This window comes from Halichondria panicea, chromosome 17 (genome assembly GCF_963675165.1).
Source record: "Halichondria panicea chromosome 17, odHalPani1.1, whole genome shotgun sequence".
NCBI lineage: Eukaryota > Metazoa > Porifera > Demospongiae > Suberitida > Halichondriidae > Halichondria > Halichondria panicea.
In genome coordinates, this window is record NC_087393.1 from 3,099,702 (window position 1) to 3,122,312 (window position 22,611).

Here is a 22,611-nt window from a genome sequence, read left to right on the forward strand (position 1 = left end):
CCTGGTATCCCTGGTCCCCCTAGTTGACTCAAGTGTTTCTGTTAACAGTGAAACTCTAAATATGAATGAGGTGAACAATTATCAGAAGTTCATTATAGTGAATTCTATCAGTACCCTATTACCTTTTCCAGGAGGAAAGAGAGCTCTCTTTGATGACAGCTCAGTTTGAAGACTTTGTCATACAGTTCTTGGATAGGTTTGTAATGTTTTATGTGTAATTCTAACGTGTGATTCTGATCATCTTTTTGCAGGTGTTTCGGAATAATTGATGACACTCGGTTAGAGCAGGTGGCACCTCTAGATAGACTGGTCTCCACCAGTCGAAGTTTTAACCATGAGGCCATCATGGGTCTTGGTCTGTCTGGCTCCATGCAGATTGTTCTCAATCAGTGCTCTCCCCAGATCTTTCAGGTACGTTGACTCATTGATGTTTATGTACACATACTATTTATGTCCTCCTGTTAGATATTCTCAGTGTTCTCACCAGAAATTGTTTAAGGCTAGGGGCTAAGTAAATAGTTAGACGGCGTGCTTCCACTCCGAGGTAGTATGCCGGCCTACTTCCTATACTTTTACATAATTATAATCACGTGAAAGCTAAATAGTACGTGTTTATAAGCATTTAATTTAGATCATACCACCTGCCAACGCTGCTATCATGCAGTATTTAGTCTCTACCATAAGTGAATTAAAATGATTTTTGCAACGTAGCCATGCAATATCAGCATGTATATTGGGCAAAAAATTTTGTGTTTCTACAATAATTAGTTTTCTTTATTTTCAGGTTGCTGTGGAAAAGATTCACCGATACGCCACTGGACACGTGTTTGAGTCTGAGGTTGCTGGGAAAATGTGTGCGGACATGTGCTCAGCAGCAGCTAAAGTAGATCCCGTGTCAACCCTCAAGCTGTTTCTGCCGTATTGCATCCAATCTATTGAGACTGTTCTATCTGGTACGTCAGGGTATGGTTCTAACTACAATATAGTATTGTTAGTGCTACGTACAGCTAGGTTCTAATCAACATTGGGAAAACGTTTTTTGAAATTTTGCCATTTACTGGCTAAAAAGAGAGGAGGTACAACACGGTTGAAAGGTCATAATTAGTCACGTGGGCTTAATCATCATTTACATGTGTATGTTTCCATGTTTTCCATCGTGTCCCTGGGTTTTTGCACTACCACTAACTTCATCTGCTCACAAGAGAAATGAACTGATCGAGCTATCACCCCCAGACACCATGTATATGTATACACTTATAATTCCTGCAGGAAATCAGAGCAGGGAATGTTGGGAAATGATCAACCATGCTAAAAGGATGCCAAAAGCCATAATATGGCTGCAAGCTAAATGAGAAACGTTGTGGCTTTGCAGCTCTTTTCTCCCTCTTGCATGCAGCTACCAGTGCAGATCTAGAACTATACTAAGTAGAATAGCTAAGTTATATCACTAGATTTTGCTACGCAAGATAGTCTCCAACAGCCTTCAAGGTATAAGGCAAAATTAGCCATAACTCGCCATAGCTTAGCAAAACTTGCTTCCACAAATTGCAATCCAAAATGAAAGCGCTGATGCCTCGGTGGAGATATGCCAAAGCTACGTAACTAATAGCTTTTATATACACATTATAATTATCATAATGAACATTTTGCATTAACTGCAAGCAGGCACAATCCAGGGAAACTCAAGAGTGGGTAATGAATGACCAAGATTGTTGTTAAAAACGATCGATGCCAAAAGTTAAAGTCTAAAATTAATAGCTGCACCAGCAGAGCCTCTTCTCACTCTTGCAGCTACCAATGCTAGCGTTTTAGTGCAGAGCTAGCTATACTAAAGTAGAGTAGCAACATTTGGTGAACAAGTTTTGCTACGTACTCTTCTGAAAAGGCTGCAATGGCATTCCAAGTAAGCAAAACTAGGCATAACTCGAGAACGAAGCATTATTTGCAAATCCACGAATTAATATCCAAGAAACATGACTAGAAGTCTATAGAAACTCTTACTTGCACTTCATTGATCCTTGAGCAGTTGTAGCAGTCTACACACACACAGACACACAAACACACTACCGTATACCTCGCTTGCGCATTGATCATGCATGTCCATTATTTCTCTGTTTTGACATGCTAACAACAGATCCTGAACAGTTTGAAGCAGAACACCCTGACCACGATCTACTATGGAGTCTTCAACTCCTGTCCAAGGTAGTATATGAATTTTCCCCTTCAGTTCCCTGATCATGATGTTTTTCATGTGGAAGATTTTGCAGAATGTCGGGAGTGCCATGCTTCCTTTTGCTGACTCTCTGATAGCATGCTTGCAGAAGTGTGTGCATCTCAAGTCCAAGAGTGGCTCCAGTGATGCAGCAAAAGTGAGCCATTAGATCATGTTTGCCATAAATACTGCTATCTGATTGGTTAGAGGAAGTGTTCTATCCAACTTAGAAAATCATGTACTTACTTAGCCTTGATTCCAGGCCGCACCGAAGGCCTAATTATGAAGGAGGCTAGTACTTACTGAGACAATCATGTAGCAAAGAACATTCAAATCTGATTGGCTAGAAACTCATGGTTGCTATGATCTAAAATGCTTAGACACTTCAGAAAATTTCCACATGATTTAGAAGCCCTCAGGGCTAGTAGAACCCTCACTACGTTCGGGATACTACAACCAGCCCTTTGGCTGTAGAAATTTCCTAAACAGTGTCTATTATTTATGTGCCTGTATAGTATAATTATGTCTTAGAACTTAACTACATGTTTCTTCACTATGTAACTACATGTACATATAATAGTGTCTGCATTACTACTTTATATAAGTATATACTGCAGTATAATTCATTATCTGCATGGTTTGTCAACACGTGTAATTGTCCACTTGACACCTAATGTACATGTAAAATACTCCGCCAGTCTCTCACCAATATGCTGGTGAGTCTGACCATGACGTACCCTGTTGAGTCTTGCAGCACCTGTGTTGGATTCTCAGTGTCCCCTGATGACCACAACTATATCAAGGTTAGGGTTTTCCCTGTTAAGTGAACAACTTATATATTTGTACCAATTGTAAGGATTGGGCTGCTCCTGGAGACATTGATAATGTGAAAATGAAGTGGCATGTCCCCACTTTGCAAGAGCTACAGTTGGCAGACACACTCCTCCATGCTTTTCTCAAGCCTGAAATTGAGCGATTGAAGTCGTTTGTGGCTGGCCAACAAGATATGGACAGGTTTATTGCTGCTGGCTTTAGATGGTTCATTTAGTAATGATGTATGTATGTGATTGTATAGAGACACTCTCCATCAGAGTTTACACTTTGTAGCAGCACTCATTAATGGGGTGACTGCTTATCTTCCGGGATGCGAGGGGCAACAAGTTGAGGGATGGTGAGACTCCACTACTATAATTATTTTTATCACCAAGAGAATGTACAACATTGTGGGGCGAGTGTGCGCAAATTATGTATCTGGGTTATAGATCTATGATTTCAATGCTAGCTAGCGAATAAAAAAAAAACTGGGCGCACAGCAGCTAACAGGAGGAGCAAGGTTATCAAAAGAACTCTTGAACCAAGATAACCTTGATTTGGTGAACCCAAGTACAAGCAGAACAATAAATTATTGATGAAAAACCAACTTCTAGCAAGTCAGCTGCTAAAAGTGTGCCTGTGACCTTCTGAGTTCCCATCTGATGCAAACGTCTCTGTGTCCCGTCTGAGCTGATATAATGTTATGGACTCAGTATACAAGCAGAGAACAATTGTTGATGAAAAACAACATTCTAGTAAGTCAGATGCTGTGAGCTGTTACAGGTAGCCTATGTGACCTCACAAGTGTCCATCTGAGCTGCTTTGACCTGCTTCCAGCGTGCCTATGTCGTTAAGATCGAACTCTGTGTCCCAATCTCTTCAAGAGCTCTCTGCATTGCCTGGTTGTTTAATCACGTAGAAGTTGGTAAAGGATTATGAGTATCAAAACCAAATTATCGTGCCGGTCCATGACATACATATATATATATATACAGACAATCAGACAGAATTGCAACGTTGAAGACTAGGTATATCGATAGGGACTCGCTTCGCTCGCCCCAATTAGCTAACTTGTGTGTGCTGTACTTAGGTCACATTAATTGTTGCATCGTTTCAGCCCTGTCAGTGTGGTCGAGTTAAAAGATCATCATTTTCGGACATCAGCTCTGAGTAAATTAATTGATTTTGCAATTTTTGCATCATAATTATCACTACTTTTACCTCAGTTTTGGGTGTACATGTGATGTAAGCACTCATTGTAGTCCTAATCATGTATAGGTAAAACTCCACCGGAAGAGTTTCAAAGAGAAAGGCTCTTGTCATTCATCCACAAGCTCTCCAGTAAGATTTCCATTTATGGGTTTTGTATAGTTGACCATAAAAAGTGGTTAACGGGAGTAAAGGGGAAGAGTACTTGGTTTGGTATAGGCAGTGCTATATACTGATTGCAGGTACTGGTATATATATTGTTTTTGTTAGAAATCAATGTTCATGCTCCAATATGCCATGTGCTATGTGCTTATCCCAGTTGTTGATGCTCCCACTGCTCCGGTTTGCCTTTGCTTTTAAGCCATGCCCTCTTGTATGGTTTAATTAGGAAGTTATTAATTAGGCCCAAATTATTCGATCAGCGGTTATACACTCCTCTCCCCTCTATTGGCTAACGTTAATATTAATTGTATCTCCTTGATCTCAACAGTTAATTGTAACCTTCTCAGGATATACATATACTTGTACGTGCTATTTACTTATTATTATTTTTCTTCTTTCTAGATCATATTCTTTGTTTTTGTGATAACGACACAAAAAGCATGTTCACGCTCATCAAGGTGAGCCATTTTTGGTTGTTTATTGTACCCATAATCGAACTCGTCATACTGGTAGGTTACTGGTACTTTGTTGTCCAACTTTGGAGTGATGAAAATTGAGTATGAGGGCAAGTAAGTAAATCACTTACTATCAGACGTGTGAACATTTCATGATTTTTTCCACTCACACTAGATGTCATGCATTTGCATTGTCAAAATCATCCTTGATGGATCAGGTTGGTTGCATAAATAATTGTTAGACCCTAGTTTATAATATCTACATGGGGAAACATGGGAAAAGGTGCCTCAGAGGAGGTATTCTATTGGACTTAGTATACCTGCAACTTACTTAGTATCCCGTTGTCAAGCAAATAAACTTACAGACCCCCAGTGGGGTATATTTCTACATGTATCGGTCAAATCAGTTGAGAAAAAGCCATTTTGATCTAACACATGGTACGTACAGTTCAAAGGATGCTTTGGTGGATTATAACTACATCTATAAATTTACATTGGTGCAAAAAGTGGGTAAATGATCGATCATGATCGTTGCTAAAAAGCATAATACACTTTATGTATTGATGTCAACACTTTCATAACTGCAGAAGCTTCAATTTTGTATTTTGTATTGTGTACAGCTGAGAGGGAGAAAAAATGGCCTGAGGACCTTGATGATTGCCCGAGCACAGTTACAGCATGAGGTATAATAATTATTGTTATAATTATTGCAATTTCAAACATTAATTTTATCGATTGTACATGTAGCTTCGCCTGACAGAGCACACAATGAAAACCATGACTCTGACCCACCTAATTGCTCTCAGGGATCTGGTCAGATTCTCTGTATCTTCCTATGCTGAGGTACAGTGTGTACTAGCTATAAGCACTCTTCGCATATCTGCTATGTGTATAATGCTGTGTGCAAAATACTATGTGTAGGTCAGGATTAGAGCACAAAGGACGTTGTCAGAGAGTTTGGACACATATCTGTACTCTTCGAGATGCATCTTGCCTGACATTCTACCCATGCTCATTAAGAGTGACCAAGTTAGCCATGACCAATTTAAGGTTAGCTGTTATATACATGCATGTAATAGCTAGTGCACCACATACCACCGTAAGAGCTCACAGTCATGTCTAAGATCTCTCTCTTTTTATATGTTACAGTTGTCGATCCTCGTAATCATTGTTGTTCTGTAGGGTGCACTCCATGTTGTTATGCTACCATCCGTCATTGGTACCATCGTTCATGATTGGAAGATCCTCAGAGACACACTGCCAATCATTGTCAAGGTGTGTTAGTTAATACCCTCAATGTCATCAATAACTTGTGTAAATTCGTATGGTGTTTACCCTGTCGCAGGCGGACCACTCCGAGAAACCATCTATTCTGAACTTGATGAGTACGCTTGTGAAGGCTTTAGTGCATGGATACGAGTACTTCACACTGAGTTTCCAGGTTTGCTAATAGTATTTTGTATACATATGTGAATGTATATAAAAATAATAAAGATACCTGACGGTTGCCAAGAGAGAGCGGTAGCCTTGAGTGGGTCAGTTGTGTCTCTTGATGATAGACATTTGGGTCACCAAACAATGATTGCCACGTCTGCTCAGGCTATCAGGTGAACCAAACATCATAAAAAAAAATCATGTATGTTCGTTATTACTGTACAGTATCTACAATGAGCTAATAGAAGAGCTCGTTCAACTCCAAAGTGAGAAATTGTGAGTCCATATATACTGTCACTTAACAACATTCAATGTGTGCAGTGGTTACAAGTATCATATCACTTTTCCATGTAGGCAATGGCGTCATTCTGAAATGGGTATTCGGTTCTTGGGCCTGCTGATTCGACATGATCATCCTTTCCCAGTGTCAGGAGTGAAGCTTATCGTCAACTACCTAACTCATGACCTACTTTCTGTTCGAAAGGTCAGAAGAGCAATACTAGTACTATAATTATACTACAGATTTAAGGCCAAACCAAATTAATTGATTATGTGTTCACGAATCGATCTTCCCAGGTCTCAAATTTGCCTTCCAAAAATTTTAATTAAGTGAGTGGATGAGGCTCATTCTGAGCATGTGCATTAAAACATTAATCAGTGTGGGATTTGATATTTTATACTATAAAGTATTGTGGTTTGTACACGTGTGCTAAGAAGAAATATTGGAAACTAACTTTAGAGAACTCGTAACCGTCGTCGGTTTCATAGCTGTAGATGGGCGTGGCCCGGCTAGCGAAGCTGATAGCCTGTTTCTACACACAGCGTAATTAACACAAGCAAATATGCTCAGTTTGTGCAACTCACTTATATTTAAAGGTCTATAACTATTGTAGCAGTTATCCAGCATGCTCGCCCATTTTAGCAATAAAAGACTATAAATAGCACCCACAGTACGCTTATAACTTTACTAGTTTTACTGGGTGTGGTCAGTAGCAAGTACTACACGTGGCTCACAGATTGGGCATGTTAGAAATTGCTGAAAGAGATGATGTCTCGAAGAAACACAACTTTCTTATTTTGAGTGAGTTACCTGGCAAAATAGCCTCGTTTATAAGGCGTAACACAGATAATTAACCCGAGGCGCGTCAGCAGCCACGGGTTATAGTAGTTGTTTGGTTTGTTTGTTTGTGACAGGTGAATCTACTCACCTGGATGCCACAGCACTGCGTTTACAGCATGGATAGCCTTCACACAACAAGTTATTAGTTTTAATAGTGGCAGAATTTGATGTTAAACCTTCATCGTCAAATAAAAACTAGCAAAAGCTAAGAAGCTTATGACTGGGTCGATCTGCTTACCTGGATGCCTCTAGCACTGCGTTTACAGCATGGGTAGCTTCCACACAACAAGTTAGTACTTTTAATAGTGGCAGCTTTCGGTGTTAAAGCTTCATTGTCTAATAAAAGCAAGCAAAATGTAGCTTGAACAGAACTTGGCACATGCGTTATTTATCTGAAGTGATTCTGTACCAGGAACAATGGAACAGGGTCACTAAAGTAGAAAGCTTGAATTATAGCTCCTGCTGCTTTAGCTGACTGGGATTGTACTCCGGTACTCCATGCAGAACCTGGAGCCATACTTTTCTGAGACTCTAGGCTTCTTTGCTGTGATCCTAATCCACAGTGCATATAATTATCTATATAGTACCAACCTGTTCTCAAATGTTTCAGCATGCCTCCAGTCTTTATTGCTCCTGAGTTGCTGTGCTAGACAATTAAGTCATACATGATAACAACATCACTACATGCACTGCATTATATCACTCTTCTTTATAACATGTCACCAGCTGAGGGTTTGCACTTTAGTGCTAGTTTTCTATGCTTTACTGCAGATTAAATGTAAAATCCTCACGTGCACTGCTCCGTTACCAATCCCTCTTCCTCTAATCAATGCTGCAACTTACTTAGTATCCTGTTGTCAAGTAAACTTGTTGTATTGTAGTTTAGCCTCGAGGCAAGGTTTGCGCGTGCGCACCAGCATCTAATTCTGTTTTGTCGTTGTCCAGAAGCCTTCAAGATACTAAATATGCAGTGCCTTTGTGCTTTTAAATCCCATACACACCTGCAAAACAGTTTCTATAACTTCTATGCAGTATCGTTTTACGTCTGTTTATACTGTGCATATATGCAAGAAAGATTGAAATACGTAATTGTTGGGCTTAATTTTGTGTCTAGATTGCTCTGTGGGCTATGCCACTTCTCTTGCAACTGCAAAAACGTCCTGTTATCAAAATTCCCGTGGATATTGCTAAAGAAATGAAATCCTCTTCTAGAGGTTCTGGTCAAACATCTCACAAAATCGGAGAGAGGGAAAGCATAAAATGGTTTGTATAATTGGTTCACATGTACTATCAGTGTAGCTGTTTCAAATAAGCAGTCTTACATTCTGTGCATGCGTGTGCCCTGCATGCCCTTGAATTACTTTGCACTCTACTTGCACTCAACACTGCTTCAGGCTCTGTTACTCCCCTGAAAGTGTGCCCAAGAACAAGGAGGAGTGGGACAGTTTCCCATTCATTGATAAGACCCACTGGGGCTACTACTGCTGGCCAAGGTGAGTAAGCAGGGGTGTCAGTGGTAGTCCTGATACCTGGGATGTGCCCACACTGGTCGGTGGTAGTTGCATGGTACTAACTACCTCTAGACAAAAATAACCACTTCTTAGGACTAGTTTAAAACATACATGTAACTTTATCTGGTGTGTTGAATTTATTGGGGATATGAAATAATTGCCACTTCAAAAACCCTGGGCACATGACCATGATATACGTATAATTCATTACTTAGTAAGCCCTTATGAAGCATATTTTTCTGTAGGACATTGTTGACAACAGCTTCCAGTGATGTGCAACCACTGCTAGCCAGGGCTCCTGATCAACTGTCACAGGTACTACCCACTTTACATGTGCAGTACACAATAGTTTCACTGCCTGTCAGGAGGAGCTTGTTATCTATGAGGCCTTCCATTCTCAACACTTTGTGGACAAGCTCGTGCAATTTTTGTCCCTGGAAGAGGTTAAAGGGAAGGATCGCTATGACTACCGCAAACGCCTTCTGTTTAAGGTGTGTTAATCAATTATAGTATACTAGTACCAGTACTAAGTTGTTCAGTTTGCTGACAGAATGTGTGACTTCTTCCTGTAAACTTTTTGTTGTGGTCACATGTGCCAATGTACATGTTGCTTGAGCACTGTAATCGGGTGCCTACATGTCATTGTGTATAATTATTATACTGTAGCACCTGTTTAGAAACTATGGTGATTCCTTCCTTTCCCTCTTCCTGCCTCACTTGGAGAGACTGGTCACTGACACACTGGTGAGATGGTGCTATATTATAATGATGTATATAGCTGTATATAGCAGAGCTGTGCGCTACAGTGTAATTGTAGTAGTAATTGTAGTGTAGTTTTTACATGTGTATGATGTTGGTAATCAAATTCTTCGAGCGTCTTTTTTAAATACTGGTGCAGGAAAGCAGTCAGCGCTGTGCCAGTGAGATCATAGCTGGAATTGTCAGTGCTAGTAAGAACTGGCCATATGAAATGGTAAACATTAACTACATGTGCATGTACATGTCTTCCTTGTACACATGTACGTGTTTCAATACTGTGTTCATGGCTGTTTGTAGAGCTTTGTACGTCTGGTTTTAAGTGACACTCAAACTAGTCTGTTGTCCCAACAGCATTAAAATTGGTTGTGCTGATCTGGAAGCATTTGTGGGCTGGATGATACATGTAATAATTTTGTGACATAATTATGTGGTATAAATATACTGGTCACTTTGTTGGAATCAATAGTGTACCTCGTACAAATTACCATTGTATGCTTGGTTTATAATTAACACACTTTCCCGTAATAATTGTTTTCATTCTCTATCATTCTGTTTTAAAGATTGAGCCAATGCAAAAGGCCATGGGGAAACTGATAATGCGAGTTATCGAGGAGATCACAGTAGAGACTGTGAACGACTGGGCCAGTTGTCTCACTGATATTTCAGTGAGTTAATTGCTGTTAATTAATGGATGTTGTAAATGAAAAGTATGATAATGTTGTTTCAGGCAAATCGAGACCCACACAAACTTCACTGGCTGTTTGAAATTCTCATTAAGACTCCTCTAGAGGGGAATAGCGGGTCATTCAAAGATTCAAGGCATGTATATTCAGACTAGCTTATTGCTGTGATCATTGAAGTGTTATTTTTTGCAGTCGGCTGTACCTGCTTCAGTCTGCCCTTGCTCAGCAAGAGTGGAGAGTGCCTGGACTGCTGCAACAGGTTATGGAATACCTTAATTCTCACCTTGCTCACTCCTTCAAAAATGTTCGGGAGAGCGTCGGATCGTAAGCTACAATACATATGTACATAATTATACCTTCAACTCCATACATTACACTGTGTTGTGTGTGCATGATGTAGTGGTAATATTATCTACAGGTTAATCTCACAGTCCCTTGTGTGTGATCTGACAGTATGTCCAGCTTTGTTCAACCCTTGTGCTGCTGAGTTTGTGGCTAAATTGCTTCCTCAGTTGCCCTCCATTCAGCAAACATCTGCTCTGACAGGAAGCGAAGACGCCCTGAGATTGTGTAAAACAGGTATGTATAACTATTCACATAGCAAATAGTACAGTTCATGCCCCTGGGGGAGGGGGGGGGGGGGTCAATGACTGCATGCTATATTATACAAAGTAAGCTAGTATACTTGAGTACCCTATTCAATGACTGCAAGACTTGTATGTATAATTTATACATGTGTATTTCTCATTAGCTTTAACGTTTTTCGTGAAATCCTACGATCTCTCTCACGCTGAATACTTCCAGTTGCTAGCCAAGGTACATTTTTAAAGGTTTTGGTTGCGAAATAATAATTTATACTCAGATGCTTCCATTGATAACTGTTGAAGATGGAGAAATACGACCTCTTCTACTGAAGGTAAGCCATTCGATCATGCTTAAAGCTTTTGCTTGTATCTGTGTGATAGCTATAGCATGTGCTGGTTTTGTGTAAAAGCAACCCAGTTAGAATTAATAGAGATCTTAGCCATGCACTAATTGTGAGCACAGATTAAGTGTGTGTGTGTGTGTGTGTTTTCACAGGTGTGCTCTCTTCTGGCTCATGTCAAACTCAGGGAGAGTTCTGCAGCTTCAGTACTGGAGTCTCTGAAACAGGTTACAAATGTAGCACCTAGTTTGCACTACATGTACCAAATACAATTGTAAGGATCTCCGGTCACCTGGAATTACTGGGTCTTGGCAGGAGTGTGCATGAATACACTCCTGGTCTTAATTGGTATTCGTACGTGCATCGTTAGAAGCAGATGTCATAATAATTATATTATAATACCCTATAATACCAACAGGGACTGGTGTGTGAGTTGTGGAAGGTCAGGGTGTTGACCCTTCAAGTGCTACAGGTTGGCTGTTTGTAATTTAGTGTATAAACAACAACAACATTACATTCTTATCGTACGTATATGTGTACCTTCCGTAATTAAATTCCTGTTAAGTGATATGCTGCTAAAATTACTGTGTCTCATGTGCCCTTGTTTGTTTACCCACTTTGTTCACTTTGTTTACCCACTTACTCTGCCTTGCTGTTGGCTATGGTATTTATCGAGCCACTGGCATATGAAAATGCAACCATGTTGCTCATACAGAAGGAAGCTAGGTGTGACGTAATTAATTACATAATTGCTTATTTTGAATTCCAGGTTTTAGTATTCCAGAATCTCTTCATCTTTGCTGCTCTCTGTTTAAACATTGCAGAATTGATACTGAAATTGTTTGAAGATTCCCAAACAGAGGTTAGTATGTGTATACTGTTTTGGCTTCACTATGATGACTGATGCTGTGTGTTTGCTAGGTCCGGGAACTAGCAGCTGCTTGCATAAGTGGTTTCGTTCGTTGTGGCTTTCTTTCCAACATAGACAAACTTAAAGTGCGTAGGTTAAACTGCCATAATAAGATATATAACATATGTATATAATTGTAATGCAGGGTTACTTTATGAAGCAGTCACAGTGTATTCTGCCACCCAAGGACAAAGCCAAGTCTGGTTTGGGAGACCAGTATGAATGTGAGCCTAGTTGTTACACTGTACTCTTACGATTATATGTACTACCTTATCTCTTATAAAATTGTTATAGTGCATCTGATGAAACGTCACTGTGGAGTACTGGGACTTGCTGCACTGGTGGAAGCATACCCTTATTCTGTACCGATGTGGCTTCCTGAGGTCATGGATGAGCTAGCCGTGCATCTACATGACCCAGCTCCCATTGCTGTAAGCCTTTTGAGGGGAATAGGGTATTAGTTTTATTTCATGGATTAGCCTTGCTAGCAGATGGTGTCTTTGATATGGCGTAGGGAACCCCATTGCCTCATTGCCTTAGTTGTTGAGCTGTATTAGTTTCATCCAGTAGAAATATGTATAATGTCTTGCTCATGCTTGTAAATACGGTACAAATGATCGTTAGAAAATGCAGCGATCATCACGCTAAAAAGCTTGAACTGTGAGACAAACAGACGGATTTCCTGTTGCTGAGCTCTCTGTAGTACTCGCTACTATGGGACGAGCCTCAGGGCTCACCCCAATAATTACACTAAGTACCGTAGGTCAGAAATGCGCTTAACCCCGAGGCTCGCCCCAATAATTACACTAAGTACTGTACGTAGGTCAGGAATGCGCTTAACCGTAACAACGAGTAAGGTCTTTTATGTGCGATAATGCACTTTATAACACGCCAGTACGGTATAGAGTAGCAAAGTTATCAACAGATTTTGCTACGTACGAATCTGAAGAGACTGTTAATCAAATCCGAGAAGCCTGTAGAATCTCTTATGTGCATCTAAATTGCAATAGTAGAGCAGGACACACGAACAGACTACTAACTGTATACCTCACTTGCGCATGTAGACTGAGGCATAATGGTGTATTGTCTTTTGGACCTGTCTGCATAGTTTTACAGATAGGTGTGGACTAACTTATGGTGAGTGGGCAAGTCAATTATCCTTTGATGACCGAAAACCACTTCCTTTAATTCCTGGAAGCACTATAAAATGTTTATGTTTTGTGTTTTGATTCTCACATAATTTATGGCTTTATTGTAATCTACCTGGCAACATGTTTTGGCATGTATAATGTTTATGCTTGTAATCGGCATACATGTATGATATAAATAATCATATAGTTGAAATTAAAGTTAGTTCACATTTCATAGTATTGAGACACTGTTTAGAATAGCAATTCTCTTATGTCAATATCTTTATTGTGTGAGTATGCAGCATGGAATGCTTTATCCATTATTGTAGGCCACTGTAAAGAGGACAATGTCTGAGTTTCGGCGTACCCATCATGACAATTGGAACGATCATAAGCAGAAATTTTCTGATGACCAGTTGGCGGTCATGACTGACCTTCTCGTCTCACCTTCCTATTATGCGTAGTTTATTTTTGTGGCATTCCCACATAGTATAAAACAATATTATTGTATATAATAATGATGTAGTGTTAGCTGTAAAATTATTTCAAGAAACATAATTATAGTGTATAATTTTGAACACTCTGAAACTATATAATTATACAAAAAATAATTATCGTGTGAGAAAGGACATTAATTAAGAACGTGATTGGTTCAGTATGAATGTTGTATACACAAAGTCAAGGAAAGTAGGGCAAATCTATGGCCAAGAGATAATGTTAGTTAATTGATATACCACTGTATCGTGATCCAACAGAGTCTCGTGAAAATATGCTGCCTGCACTCGACACTGAATCTCTTCTCGATGGAGTTCTTGATCCTCTCATTCTAATTTCGGATATACTTGGGTGGGGGGGGGAAGGAGACAGGTTTTCAGTGGCAGCGTAAAATCTGTCAGCAAAATCCTGTAGTTGTTTGCTAGCATGTCCTCGATTTTGTTTGAGGTCCTGGTTTTCTTCCTCTAGCTTTACCACTTTTGCTTCAAGGTGCAATCTTTGAAGTTGTTCCTATAATTGTCACAAAGGAAGTGCTCATTGTATAAGCTTATGCCACTTAACTCTACTGTATTCTCTCATAATTATATCTAGCTTACACTAACCTCTTTCAGCTGTGTCTCCATTGATGATACTTTCTTCTCCAATACAAGCATTTTCCTTAGCAGCAATTGAGTTTGCTCACTGTAAAAAGGAACATGAAAAACTTGCAAATTCATGCCTCAAATGTTTCTAACCTGATGCTGAATGTGTTTTCGTCTTCTGATCTTGGTCTAGATTGAAGTGAGTCTGAGCCACTCTGAAAATAAAATCACAAAGTTCAAAATAATTATGTATCTATATGTATAGCTAGATAATCTTTTAGCCAAATATAATTTCTCAAGACTATTTACATGATTAAATCTATACACAAACTGAAAGCAGAATCTAGATAATAGACCTGGTTTCCAAGTGATGTGCAGTCCATATCGGATTTACTATACACACTCACCCTCTTCATAGCAATAGAGATTCCTGGTGATCTTCTGGCCACTAACAGTGGGGATCCCACGCCACTGTGTAAGTCCTCAGATTCTCGTCGCCCAATTAGGTCAGAGCTGGATAGAGGACGAGGACGACATGCTCGTGATTCACACATCTCTTTGTCAGAAGGACAATCAATGAAACACAACTTCTCTGGCATACTGTACTGTGCACTATTAGTCACACCGGTGTGTGTTCTGAATGGCATGCAGTTTACTTTTGTCCATATAAATTATGATCTCATCCTGGAAATCTATAACTGTCAACTTCCTGCATGCATGTGCATGCATGTGACTTTCATGATCACAAAACACTGATTCAAACAAAACAAACTCAACCAGCTATATTAGGTTAGATGTATAATTATGGAACAAAACAATATTAAGACTGGACCCGACTGTCGAACGACTCGTCCTCTTTGTCAGTTTGTGTTTGTGTCAAGAATTGTTTGACTAGGGAACTGAAGGAGATCTCTGCAGACATGGCCAGCACACCCTGTAAGAAATTAAATAGCTATAAGTAGACATGCATGCAATACACAACCATTAAATTATTATACACGTACAATGTACAGTTTGTATTATATTATAGGCTAACTATAATTATACCAACCTGCAGAAAATGGTTTAGATCTCCCAGTCGCAGATGTGCAACATTCTTTGTCTGGCTGCGCCCAAAGAATATCTTCTTTGGCATAGGAGGAAAAGGAACCTCCTGGAAAGTAGCTTTAAGTTCTTGATGTAATGCGTAGAAATCACTGTACCTACAACAATTATTATAATGATGAGAATGACAATGGAACAATTATTATTGTATGATGTCAAGAGTGGATAAGAGTTACTAGCTCGATCTGATCTATGCATGACGCACTGTACAGTCATGCAGCTGGTTTCGATAAAGATCCCATGCATGCAATATACAAAATAATTATAATGATTTGCTACATTACGATGCAGTTTTCGTTACTTTCTTATAATAATAGCCGCAAGTCGACATAATTATTATTAGAAAACACTAGCTATCGTAAAATAATGACAATGTGCATGGTAGTGGTCCTGGTGTGATCATAATCGTGCTGTCAGTAGCATGCACTGCTTTAATTATTGTAAATTCCAGCTAGTGCAGTGGGGGAGATAGTGGGAATTAAGGAAAAGGAGAGACAGTACGTGTGTGTGCATGGGATAGTGGGACCAGGAATTAAAAAGTCATACATGTACTTGAGCGATGTAATTGCATGGGCTTGTTTACGAATCAGCTGCGGCTGAAATGCATCATATAATTGTTGAGTATAAAATAATTATATCAGATTGCTCGTGCAATTATATAATATATATATAGAGGTAGGTCCTGCCATTTCCAATAATTAATTGCTTATTGCTAATAGTATGGCTAAGAGTGCAATATGGGATTAATAGCACGAGTAACAAGCAATGGCAAGGATACTAATTGTACGAGGCGTAGCCGAGTGCTATTAACCTTGCCAGTGCTTGTTATGAGTGCTATTAATCCTTTAATCGCATGTTGTCCTATTATTTACTGTGATTCGTACAGTGATTAATCGCGTATCAGTAATTACACGTCGTCATTAACGACGTGCAATTACTGCCTTGACGACCGCAAGTTCGAATAACGGCCGCGGCTAATTTTTTACTGAAACTGCAGCTAAACAGTCCTTAAAACTGCATCACAAACGATTAAACAATCAATAGTATGGCTACTCGTGCAATAATTATGGGATTAATAGCAATCACTGGCAAGGTTAATAGCACGAGGCGTAGTAACCTTTCTAATCGTGTATGATGAAGTTCTCTGCAGTTTTTATTAACATTTTCTGCCGTGGCCGTTATTCGAAAACAATTTGTTGTCATTGACAGCGTGCAATTGCACACTGTCAATGACGACGTGCAATTACTGGACCGGATGTGATACGGGATTATAATTGCTGTACACTTTCCAGTCGCTAATAGCACATCATACGATTATCCCGTGTTGCACCTTACCCCAATACAATTTTCAGGAATGGGAAAGTATTGTGCAGAAAGTCAATAATTAATTGTAAGATATCATAATTATTAGCCTCGACTCTAGGCCCTTGAATCGAGGCCACTAAACTATAATTATACTCTATAGAAACTTGCAGTTTCCAAGGTGATAGTGTAAATTTTAAACTATATATAGAAACCTGCAGTTTCCAAGGTGATAGTGTACATTTTGAAACATTTGAAGTAGTACAATGACACACCCTGAAGCCATATCCGTAGTCAGATCAGAATATTGGCACTTACCAAAACCACTACATTGTCATGAACTCGGTCATAATGGTTTTTAAGATACGATATCATAAAAAATTATACATACTGCAACAATGTATCTAGTTAGAGATTTTAGGCTCATACATACCTTCGATAAACGGTGTACATACGATCATTCCTCTCCACTCTGATACAATAAACCTGCATCAAGGAAACATTTATGTGATACATACATACTACAAGTGCATGGAATCTCTCTAAGCAACCATGCACTTACAAAGCAATGAAACCAGAACAACCAAAGGCTCGTCCTGAACTACGTATACTAAGCAAAAAAATTGCTAGGTGAAGAAAAAGTGATTCACAGAGCGTCTCTATATAATTATACCTCATTTACATCAATTTGTATAGAGGCCTCCCAGATGATGTAATTATTAACTTATATAATTATATCGAACTCTTTGCAAAAATATGCCTACTTAAATAAACGACCATTCCCTCTTTTGCTTCGAAGTTCTTGCACAAGAGTATTTTGACCCGATAATACAGAATGAAGAGTTTGAGCATGCGCAGTAGCTACATGTTCACAATTTAGTGAAGAAAGCAGAAAGTAGGTAGTAGCTAGTTAGACTCTACCCCTTGCGGGACCATGCAAGATCAGACGTATAAGTATCTCTGCGTGCCCTTGCAATTGTATATGCAGTTAGGGAACAACTAGTCCTATATGCATAGAACAACCAACACAAATCTCAGAACAAAGTCATCACCCAATGTTGCAGGTTACCTTGCCTTGATTGGTTTGCTGCCTTGATTGGTTTGCTGAATAAATACTGATAGCTCTCGATCTAGGAGTATGACCTACAATTTCAGCTCTCTTCTCACTCTTCCAATAGCTATTGTTCTAGTGCAGAGCTAACTACTAAGTAGAGTAGCAACACTCGATCCATAAACAGTTTTGCTACGCACTCTTCTGAAAAGGATGCAATGGCTGTTGTATAGATATTAATTTTATTACACAGCCACGAGTGCCACATGGGATATATTGGCTCAGTAGTGCGTACGCCTGAGGGCCGCAGCTAAAGGCCTCGAGGACAAATGTCACTAGCAATATCTAAATAAACTCCCGGCCTATAAAGGTAAAGTTTGCTATTACAGTGGAGGGTGGGCTTTAGGCTTAATTTAGAGGTCACTGCAACAGCAGTCACAGTCCACTGTCACAGCAGGGTGAACTACACAGAGGAAGTCATGTAGTACCCATGCCAACTATAGGCGGCTAAAGCAGGTGAACTGTGCCATAATTATTATGGCAGATTTGGCACACTGTTTTCTTTGATCTAAGGCGTTAAAATGTAGACTCACAAGCCGTCACTGTTTGCACAGCCAACAGTAGCCTCGGTCCCAGGCCAATTTTTTTTTAATAGAACGAAGTTGAAAAATACGGCCTGGTATTGATTGTATCTGGGCGTGGCAGGAACCGGAAACCAAAGCAGAGATTCTTCACATTTTATTTCCTGTCATATTTCACCGTATAAGTTTAATACCGTAATTTAGCTCCGTGTATGCTCTTAAGTAACTGAAATCTAGCCATAGATTATCTAGCAAGCTAGCTACTGCAAGTTTAAGTTGTTCAGATTAACGTATACATTGTCTGCTTCACAAGAAGGCCCCACTCTCATTGCAGAACAGGCCCAGCTCTTGTCAGAAGGAAGAAACGTCTTTGCCATAGTTTTCAACATGGTATGGCAAGTCTCTTGCTTTCACTCACTGCCCTTTGTGATGGACTACAAACTAGTAGGTAGGACCAACACTGCCGGCCCTTGTCGACAGGTGTGTTGTTCTTGCAAATCTCTCTGCTTCTTGTTTTTTGGTTCCTAACCACGCCAATTAAGATACACACCCAGATACAATCAACACCAGGCCTAGTTGTCGGCCTAGCTAGAAACAACTCGGCCTGGAATCGAGGCTAAGCCAACAGTAGATTGGTCAAACTTTGTATAGAATCTTATATGTTGCACAGTCAGCATATCAGAAAAGAGTCGAAGTGGCTGTGGTTTTCGTGACTTCAGTCCACTGCATGTAATACTTAAATTTAGTTGACTAGATCGAGTGTCTAGTGCTACGTCACTATCAATGATATTGTGCTAACTGCATGCGGTCTAGCCGCTTGATTGCCACAGATATCGTGGCAAACGTTGCAGAGTCTCACAGAGTTTGCCCAGTCTCTTTTTGTGTGCAAAGGTGCTGGCTTGCAAGTATAGTTAAAATGCAGCAAATTTATTAACCTAAATTTAGCAAGGTTTACTGATATAATGTGATACTACTTATGCACTCACACAGGAAGCAAGTAGAATAGCGTAATTATTATATGGGGTGGTTATGCCGTACTATTAATATCAACAACCAACATTACACAACTATGCACCCAGACAATTAAAAACGAATGACACCACACACTTATACTTACATAAAACTTTGTCTGGAGATGTCTCTTGTCAAAGCTGACGACAGTGGCTGCCATGGGTCTACTAGTATCTGTTGTATTGACTTCCCTACAAAAATATGTGAATATAGTGATATATATAATAGTGCATAATGATCTATACGTACAGACTTTCAACACACAGGTGTACGTGACACCCAAGAACTTGTTACTTCGATCAACACAGTCAGGCAAATTAATGTATAAGAGACTATGGCTATAGACCATCTTGGCATGCTAATGAAAACTACTCTTGGTAATACATACAGACTCTAATCAACTACATGCGCCGATAATCATTCGCTCTCATTGACGCGGAATAGTGCTCATATTTTTTGTGATGCGTAAGTATTATATAGCACATACTGTACATCAAAGAAAACTCTGACCTATGTTTTTGTCTTTTATCATTGTCCCTAGTAACAAGGGCTCGCAGGTAGCTTTGTCCATCTTTGCTTTGCAGGAATCGAACCGAAACAGAGTTTTCCATTATTTCATATACGTAACTTTGAGCCTCATTAAATACTTCTGTGAAAGTAAATGAAGTTAGAGGTATATAAAGCGCACACTCTGTTGTGTAGCTGGCTGGCTATAAATACACAATCAACTGCATTACAAGTACATTTGTATGTAGCATTGTGAATGTTCAAATTGAAACTGATACAAATTGTACGGATTAGTGAACCTTGACTGTGTGGTGTAACTTGTACTTCAGCAACTATGTGATCTTCTAAAGTCTTCGGTAGGCCCACCGGCAGCTCAGCATAGTAGCCAATATATTTGAGCACTACATAATCAAAACAAAATAAAGTGTCAACAGAAAGGTCATGCATACTTGTGGATGCCTAGCTGGGGAGGGTGGAGGGGGTGGGGGGTTGCCTGAATTGGGGGGAGCTGGCCATACAATTACAATAAGATCTATACAATATACACAGTGACAATTATTAGTTTAATGCACACGACTATCCACTATAGTCTCAACGTTCGTCTGGTGAGCACCCTTTGATGTGAGGGTTAGACACATACTGTATCTGGAACCATTGTTTATACTGTTTAGTGTTGCCAAACAACTAACCCACTCGTATACTCACCAAAATCCCACAAACAGTGAATATGAAAATATGTTACAGTAATTATGTACACATCAAGCAATTAAGGTACGTATGTATAGACGTCATAAATACTACGTACTAATATGATGGGCGAACAGTTTTGTATCCTCTTCATTCCCATCAAAATACTTGAAGTGTTCCACATCAAGCCAAAAGAGGAGCAACTCAATTGAAGAGTCTTCAACACAAAAATTCATCAACTATAGAAAATAAGCCACAAAACATTGCAAAATGATTGATGTACGTGCGCTGTAATATACTGTTAGCAGTAACAATCAAATACTATAAATTATTATGGGTTAAGCTGAGGTTATAAGACCAATATGCAGAATCGCAATTGGGTCAGGTGGTTTAACATTAACCCGTGACAAACTAATGTGGTGGCATACCAAGGAGACTCCTAATTCATCATATAGAATGGCGCGCAAGGATGAGAGACTGAGCTTAGGGTTCTTCCTGGCGGCAGATGGACTGTCACTCAAGCATATTGGATACGAAACAGATGGACGCAGTAGAGTATGAAACCTAAGCAGCAGCAATATTACATCAAATCAACTAGCAATAGTCACGTACAACAACGCAATAAAGTTGGCAAGAAGCCATAATTGGTGTAAGATACACCACCGTCACATGTGAATGGAACGTACCTGGCAGATGGTAAGTCAGAGACAGCCTGTGAGAGGGACTCTAGACGGGGAGGCAGGGTGTGAAAATCAAGATCCTACAGGAATTAGACAAGAACAAGCAGTAGTACCCGACAGTATATCATCACAAAAATAATATTTACACACACTTTTCTTTGATCGAGACAAAGGCCAAACTAAATCACAATATCAGTAAACAAAACACATTAGACAACATCATTCATACAATCTTTTCAGCAGGCTATCACACTACCTAGCTCAGCTTTCATTTACGTACGCGAATAACAATGTTGCCAATGATGACAAGTCAATAGCTGCAGCATGGTACTATACACAACGTTCATACAGTAAATTAGAAATAACATACTATATTCAGGGGAGGTTCACTGAGTGTACGGTGAAGCTTTTCGTGTTCAGGTTTTGTCTCTACTTGTATTCTTCCACCTCTATCAGGCTGATTCCATTCGCTGCCAAACACAGGGGTTACACACTCGGCACAGCATGGTTCACTTCCACTGGCATATACTTTGCTTAGTTTGCTGAACATCTATACGACAACGGATACAATAAAATTATGGATTTACGCACCCACTGAAAGGTACCATAATTAGTATGAACACTATTCTGTAACAATAATAGATCTGTTAACCTTTTGGCAATGACAACATTTGAGACATTCCTCATGGAAATCTTTGTTGAGAACTCCGACATGGCCACTTGTAATCGTCCTTCTACATATCTGACAGGATGGGGAGCAAAGGGGGCACAGAGGGCCGCCATTCTCGAGGAGCAAGAACTGGCTGGTTGGGTCAACTACCTGACCACACTCAGCACAGACAAAGCATGAAATATGATACAAGGCTCCCTCAAATGAGACAACCAAATGTGAGGAAGTAAACAAAAGCATGCAAGAAGAGCAAGCTGACCCATTGATGCTGACTTCAGACTGGGTATCATTTGTACGTTTGATAACGGTGAGATCACAAGCTTCAAAATCAGACGTTGTTAATGTACTTAGCTTATCGCAATCCACTTGAGCAAAAGGTTCACTTGTAGACCGATTCTTGACGATACAGGACCTCGGGCTCTTAAACATACGAGGAGTCACTCCACCACCAGTGCCTATTGACCTCACAATTGTAAAGTTGGCTGCTGGTCGATCGTGCCAGTAGGCATTCAGGGAAGCTGATTTTAACATCGTAAAAACTGCTACGTTACGACTTGTTGATTGAAGAAGTAGCGCTTTCTAGTTCTGTCTCTATGACCAAATGGAGTAGTGTTGATGA

At 39.7% G+C, this 22,611-nt stretch overlaps 2 protein-coding genes across 2 annotated transcripts; one reads left to right on the forward strand and one right to left on the reverse strand.

The window, feature by feature from the left end:
* LOC135351265 (proteasome activator complex subunit 4-like) lies at positions 1–13,970 on the forward strand (the record flags this gene model as incomplete). The annotated part of the gene is given in 41 exon segments (XM_064550230.1): positions 1–70; positions 132–196; positions 252–411; positions 785–953; positions 2,135–2,202; positions 2,259–2,369; positions 2,911–3,015; positions 3,069–3,226; positions 3,288–3,383; positions 4,143–4,195; positions 4,304–4,366; positions 4,799–4,854; positions 4,910–4,965; positions 5,027–5,069; positions 5,472–5,534; positions 5,599–5,694; positions 5,773–5,901; positions 6,034–6,126; positions 6,197–6,292; positions 6,346–6,458; positions 6,511–6,561; positions 6,640–6,769; positions 8,520–8,668; positions 8,800–8,898; positions 9,162–9,231; positions 9,282–9,407; positions 9,583–9,660; positions 9,815–9,889; positions 10,236–10,340; positions 10,403–10,494; positions 10,551–10,682; positions 10,777–10,937; positions 11,110–11,174; positions 11,221–11,274; positions 11,439–11,510; positions 11,702–11,755; positions 12,053–12,145; positions 12,205–12,279; positions 12,339–12,417; positions 12,488–12,624; positions 13,653–13,970. Coding segments are annotated over 41 exon segments (3,895 nt in total), but the record flags the coding sequence as incomplete, so codon positions are not given.
* LOC135351268 (uncharacterized) lies at positions 13,826–22,586 on the reverse strand. Its single transcript, XM_064550234.1, has 14 exons — positions 21,975–22,586; positions 21,693–21,872; positions 21,329–21,402; positions 21,071–21,206; positions 20,761–20,881; positions 20,255–20,356; positions 19,959–20,097; positions 19,555–19,639; positions 17,239–17,291; positions 15,451–15,601; positions 14,807–15,333; positions 14,553–14,614; positions 14,421–14,499; positions 13,826–14,328 (listed from the first exon to the last, which is right to left on the reverse strand). The coding sequence occupies exons 1-11, from the start codon at positions 22,521–22,523 to the stop codon at positions 15,220–15,222; spliced, it is 1,704 nt and encodes a 567-aa protein (XP_064406304.1). The 5' UTR covers positions 22,524–22,586; the 3' UTR covers positions 13,826–14,328; positions 14,421–14,499; positions 14,553–14,614; positions 14,807–15,219.
* Between the last annotated feature and the right edge of the window lie 25 nt (positions 22,587–22,611).

What these genes read in the sequence shown, in the direction of transcription:
- LOC135351268 (XM_064550234.1), bottom strand. Translation starts at nt 22,523, where the DNA reads ATGTTAAAATCAGCTTCCCTGAATGCCTACTGGCACGATCGACCAGCA. An exon ending in GTGAACCTCCCCTGAATATA is followed by an intron (nt 21,403 to 21,692) that starts GTATGTTATTTC and finishes TAATTCCTGTAG; the next exon opens with GATCTTGATTTTCACACCCT. An exon ending in GATAAAAGACAAAAACATAG is followed by an intron (nt 19,640 to 19,958) that starts GTCAGAGTTTTC and finishes ATATTTTTGTAG; the next exon opens with GGAAGTCAATACAACAGATA.